General features: G+C 53.9%; 1 protein-coding gene across 3 annotated transcripts in view; it reads left to right on the top strand.

Moving 5' to 3' along the window:
- The first annotated feature begins 325 nt into the window (after window positions 1-325).
- SHC4 (SHC adaptor protein 4) overlaps window positions 326-6,000 on the top strand; it is a 28,109-nt gene continuing 22,434 nt past the window's right edge. For 2 of the 3 annotated variants that reach the window (XM_021537508.2, XM_021537507.2), the window contains exon 1: window positions 326-1,558. In XM_021537508.2, coding sequence (XP_021393183.2) covers window positions 974-1,558 — 585 coding nt within the window. In that variant the 5' untranslated portion in view covers window positions 326-973. Of the gene's footprint in view, window positions 1,559-3,758; window positions 3,774-6,000 lie in introns of those variants that run through there. The other variant, XM_021537509.2, reaches the window with a different exon arrangement.

Here is a 6,000-nt window from a genome sequence, read left to right as displayed (position 1 = left end):
GGGGTTTGGGGGATTTTGGGGGTTTTTGGGGGTTTTGGGGGTTTTGGGGGTTTTGGGTTCTGGGCACCACCCCGAGGGTCCCTCGCGCCCCCGCCCCCCCGCGCTCCCCGCGCGCTGAGGGCGCGTGAGCCGGCGGCGGGCGGCGATTGGCTGCGAGGCGCCCCCCGGGGGCCGCCGGGCCGCGGCCGCGCGCCGAGCGCCATTCACGGCGCTGCCCGCCCGCACGCGCCGAGCCCATTCACAAAAACTTCATTCATAAAACCGGCGGCGGCGGCGGGGGCGGCCCGGGCGCTGCGGAGCTGCTGCCCCGCGGCGCTGCGGGAAACGGCCCCGGAGCCGCGGGAATATTCCTTCTCTCGGGACTGTTGTGGTGCTGAACGACTTCCCAGCGGGAATTAGCGAGACCGTCGCTGCTCAGTGTTTTTCGAAAGAATCCTGGGTTTGTGCCTGACGGCGGGGCGGGAGCTGCACGCAGGGATGCTCTTCGCCTCTGGGGCAGCGGCGGTGGAAGTGCAGAGAGCCCGGCACCTTACGGGGTTCATGCCGGTCTGAAAATACGTTTGGGCTTGTAGCTGTCTTGCTCTGCTTTGTGTGGAATATGCTTGAGCTTTCGCTGCAGCCAGGACTCTGCAATTATTGATGCTACAGCTGTGAATCTTCAGAACTAGGTGGGATTTAGTGCCTGGCTTGAGGCAGGAATGAAGGCAGGTTTGGATAGTGGCTCCTCAACTTAAGCTGCTGTATCACCGATGTGCTTTCCTGTATGCTGCTTTTATTTCTGCTTACAAAATGCCAGATGTCCATGCAGTTTTAAGCCTTGTTCTTTGAGGAAAATAAACCATTCAAGAGGGAGTCAGCAAAAATATCCAATAGGTTTCTGTTTTGAAAATTGTTTGACTTGCTTGATTTCCATGTAATTTATCTACAAGAGCTAATTTATGCAAGAATATCCAGTTACAGACCTGCCAAGGCTATGAGAGAACGCAGCCAGCAGAGCCTCGGTGGACACGTCCTGTATGTAGGGTTATTCAGAAATCCAGGAATGCTGCACAGGGCTAAGTACAGCCGATTCAGGAATGATTCCATAACCTCCCTAGATGAAGGTACACAAAATACATCTTTAAATATCAAAGGTTCTTCCTCCTCTTCCCATTCTTCAACACCCAATTTACTGACAGAAGATGTCTCGTTGGGACCACAGGACACCTGCACCACGCTGTGCACGCTGATCCCCCGGATGGCCAACATTAAACTTGCCAACCCATCAAATCTGCCGGGCCTGAAAAGCTTCTGCCTGGGAACCAAAGAGGTGCCACGAATTAAACTCACGGAGTGCGTGACCATCCCGAGCAGCCCAACCTCGCCTGAGATCAGCTGCCTGTCGGCCTCCTACCCCCAGCCCGACCTGGACAAGCTGGTGCTAGCCCCAGAGGCAGCGGGTGACTGCGCTGTGCGGGGCGCTGAGGAGGCTGCTGCTGTGGGCAGGCAGGACAGGGGCCTGGCCCAGAGCAGTGAAAGCTCGTACAGCCAGGAGCCAGGAACCACCTACAGCGTGCGGGTGAGTACCTCTCCCTGGGCTGCCATTCTTGGACAAAGCAAACAGCTACGCTGGCTGCTGGGTGACCTCCATCTTCCTGCCTCTAGAATCCATGCCCCAGACCACTGAGTTCTCCCATGTATTTCTTGTCTTCTGGTGTACCTAGAGCTGTGGCATTGAACTGAGCAATGCTCAGCACGGCTGAGCTGCTTCCAGAGGTAACACAACATCCAATTCCGAAGGACTGTCTGTAGACTCTCTGAGGAGTGCTGCTGAACTGCAACTAAGACAGGTTACTCTGCATGTTGGAGGGAAAAGGAGACCCATGAAAGGGCCTCTCATCCCTCACAGAGAGCAACTCCTGGCATTAGGTGCATTCTGACCCATGCTGCTGATATATTTGTCAGGCAGGCTGTGGGGCAGGCTCTGCCCAGGTTATATTTCCACTATGGTTTTCTGCTGGTCTTCCTTTTTTGGGCAATATCTCAGAAGGGGGTTCACTGGCAGGAGCCTCACAATGCAACGGGGAGATGTTTTTTTCCCTTCATCTTCCTGGTTATGTTGCTCCCATGGCTGTGGGCCTGCAGGAACCAGCCCAAGGAGAGCTGCAATTATGTTGCTGACATGTCCTGGCCAAAATCTTGGCGTCTTTTTCAACTAACCCTTTCAAATAGTAACAAGCAGATTGGTAAATAAATAACATGGCGGTTTGGGCATTTCAGCATCAGAGGATGTGCAAGGTGAGAGGATGAGCAAGGTACTTATTTCCCCAGAGACCACCAGACTTCTTCAGGACCTGGTGATGAAGCCTCAGGAGAGCTGGGAATGGCCAGGGCTACAGCATGGCAGGACTACAGTGCAGAGGGATGGTCTCACCTGAAGGCAAGGCGGGACCAAGAGACCAAGAGCTGGGCATTTGGAGCTGCTTCCAGCCCTTACCCTCTCACCCTGGCCCTTGCCCTCCTTCCTGTGTGTTTGGAGGCACTCACTCTCCCCATGCAGCTTCTTGTGCCCTGTTGGGGTATGGGATTGCTGGGATCTCTACAGAGACCCTTTTAGGAGGCAGGTCAGGTCTACATTATTGGGACTACTGCTGTCAGAAATCTTTGGCCTTAACAGCTTAATCAGAGTATGAGGAGGATTCAGCATGGAGAGGATCTCCAGTTATTTTAGAAAGGCAGTAATGTGGTGAATAAAGAAATGTCGTAGGGCAGGAGCTGTCCCCTGCAGACTGGAGCAAGGCAGAAATTTTCTTGGTTGTTTTAAAAAGGGGCCATTCTGGGCTCATTGCATCCCCTGCGGGGGGAAGCTGTGGCCAGGTGTGACAGGGCACTGTGCCACAGCCACATGTCACCCAGGCCTGGTGAGGAAACCGAGACGCATAATAGCACCTAGTCCCCCAAAATGCTCGTGCAAATAACAAAGAGCCCAAATACTAATATTGTAAGAGGAGCCTGGACAGCTCTGATTCTCACGCTGTTGTGTTTCAAAACATACTTCATATGCAGATTGCTGCAGGCTTTATAAGGGGGCTATTTACCATGTCCTTGTTCACATTCTACCCGTTAAAAACCTTCCCACAATGCTGCCCATCTGGAGCTGAGGTTGTTTCTAAATGGTACCCACAGTGGCCATGGCACTTATCTTTCCTGCTCGTGTTTGTTATGGCTCTGATGAGCCTGAGGAATTTTCCAAGAGGCACTTGCCTTCCTCTCTCTTGCTTGTTGGGGAGTGCCAGGGATGTGGCTGCTGCTGAGAAGGAGGATAAGATCTGACTCTCAGCACTGTCCTGCATCAGTGATTTCTCTGAGAATAGCAAGGATGATGTTTACTGGACCTAACATGGAGTAAGGCTCTATACCTGAGCTTAAATCAAAGCATGAGTCTTTGAAAGATGGTTGGTTTTTAAAAATTATTTAACTGAAATATGAAAAGGAAATACTATTGCCATATATTTCATTACAATACCGTTATACTTTAAAATAATATGTTAAGGTTGTTTGTAGCATCCTTTGTCTTAAAGGGCTTTTAGCAATGTACACGTTGGTCCTTTGCTAGTGGTTTGATGGCGAATGCATATAGATATATGTCTAAAATCAGTTACATGTCTCTAGATTAAAAAGACCCTGACCATTTCTAGCACGGTAGTTCAGAATTACATGAACTGTCCCCTGAAAGCACACGTGGGCACCAGTGCCCTGCACAGTCCTGCTGTTGTCCATGGAGGATGCGACAGGTCAGCCTGGAGCACTTGCTCCCTGCCTCTGCGAGGGGAAGGGGGTCCAGCACAGCCCTTTCCTGGTCCTAGGTTGCCACCAGCGCCTCTTCCATCTTCAGGGCAGGGAAATATTGTGGTATTTCAGCTGCAGCCACTTCCCTGCGCGCAGCACTCTGACACCGCGCCCGGAGAGCTGCTCCGCATCTCCCGCCGTAAATAAAGAACCGCGCGCGTCGGCACAGCCGCGCTCCCGCGGGAAGGAGCCGCGCTCCCGCGGGAAGGAGCCGCGCTCCCGCGGGAAGGAGCCGCGCTCCCGCGGGAAGGAGCCGCGCTCCCGCGGGAAGGAGCCGCGCTCCCGCGGGAAGGAGCCGCGCTCCCGCGGGAAGGAGCCGCGCTCCCGCGGGAAGGAGCCGCGCTCCCGCGGGAAGCAGCCGCGCTCCCGCGGGAAGGAGCCGCGCTCCCGCGGGAAGGAGCCGCGCTCCCGCGGGAAGGAGCCGCGCTCCCGCGGGAAGGAGCCGCGCTCCCGCGGGAAGGAGCCGCGCTCCCGCGGGAAGCAGCCGCCGCTGTGAATCATGAGCCGGGGCTGCCGGGCTCGGGTTTGGGGTCTGGGGCTCGGGGTTTGGGGTTGGGGTTTGGGGTTTCGGGGTTGGGGTTTGGGCAGCCCTGCAGCGTCCCACGGGAATGCGCTCGGCACCCGGCAGCGCCCGCGGGGCACTCGCGCCTCTGGGGAACCCATTCCCACAGGAACCTGCCTGTTTTCAGGCCATTTGCTTTTCACAGCCGGAGAACGGGGACAGGGTGGATTGGGAACAATTCCGTTAGAGATCTGGTCTCAGTGCAGTGCTGCAGAAAGTGTTTTTTCAGGAAACAAAGCTAAAAAGAAAGGTAAAAGGAAAATATTACTATATGTCTGTATTTAGGATTTTCCCTTTTTTTTTTTTTTTTCACATGATATATTTAAAAATTGAAAACCTGTGAATGAAAGGGTCAGACTTTCCCATAAAAACTTTCATTTATCAAAAACCATTCTCCTTCACAAAAAGCCCTGGCTTGCTGCCCTTAGGGTAAAGGCTGTGATGCGTGGGCATGAGGAGTGGGACAGACCAAGGGCCTGGCTGTCTGTCTGTCTGCACCGCTGCTGCTGCAGGGGGGAAGATGAGAGCACGGAAAGCACATGAGGAGAGTAAGGCTAACACTGACAACCTACTGGGAGGATGTGGGTTTGTGCCTAATGATCATTAATAGGATCTTTTAATCCTTGAAGGTATCTGGTCTGTTTTCCAGCTGGTTCTGCCTGGATTTTGTGCTGTCTCACAGGTGCCCTGGGGGTACCACCCACGTCTGCAGTGGTGTGCACTGCTGCTGTGGGCTGCCTTGGCCTCTCTGCTTCCTGTGGTGGGGATGGCAGAGGTTCTGCTGGCTTTGCTTTTGGATCTGGATGGGGCTGGTGTTTGCTGGAGGAAACCGGTGTGGTTCAAACTGAGGAATGAGCCAACTGAGTGTCCTGCAGGGCACAAACCTGGGCCAAAGTTCTTCATTAGCTGCCTGACTAGTGGCTGCTAACAGCGTTACAGTAAACCCTGCTGTGTGAGGCAGGATGAGCGGCTGAGCTAACTGGCACAGTGGAGTCTGTGTGCTGGCAGGAGCAGTGCCACTGCCAGGGGACCTCTGGTGGTCTCTGCTTTCCCGTGGACACAGTGACTTTCTAACACCAAGGCAGCATCTAAAGAAGGGCTGAGAAAATTTCCCTACCAAAACTACTGGTAGTAGTAGCTCTGGTAGGGAAAAACTAATCATGCTTTGCTCCTTCCCCACATCCCTGGCTGGCTTCTGGTATTGTCCATGGAGGGAGGGTAGCACTTTACCTTCCTGCTAGAGTGAAAGCAGAGAGATCTCACAACAAGTTCCTGAGCCTGGCACTCTGCATTGTCCTGCCATGTGCTGCTTATTCACATGGGCCCTGCCTGGTGCCTTCTCATCTCCTCCCACACAGTCCCTCATCCTGTTTGCAGTCACTTTCTGTCATCTCACATAAATAGATGTGAAAAGGTGTGTGCATCTTCAATAACTGCTGTTCTCTCCTGGTGGTGTGGGGAAGTGCAAGCCAGCCCCAGATCACCCTCTGTACTCAAACACCAAGGGACAAGGCAGTTCCTGGTGCCAGTGCAGGCAGATGGGATATCTCTGCACGTGTTGCCATTAGTGGAGTCGTTCCGTTTCCAGCAGGGGCCAGTGAGTCTTTCCT

This window comes from Lonchura striata, chromosome 11, assembly GCF_046129695.1.
Source record: "Lonchura striata isolate bLonStr1 chromosome 11, bLonStr1.mat, whole genome shotgun sequence".
Lineage (NCBI taxonomy): Eukaryota > Metazoa > Chordata > Aves > Passeriformes > Estrildidae > Lonchura > Lonchura striata.
The sequence above is the reverse complement of the archived record's forward strand: the minus strand, read 5'-3'. Positions and strand labels throughout refer to the sequence as shown.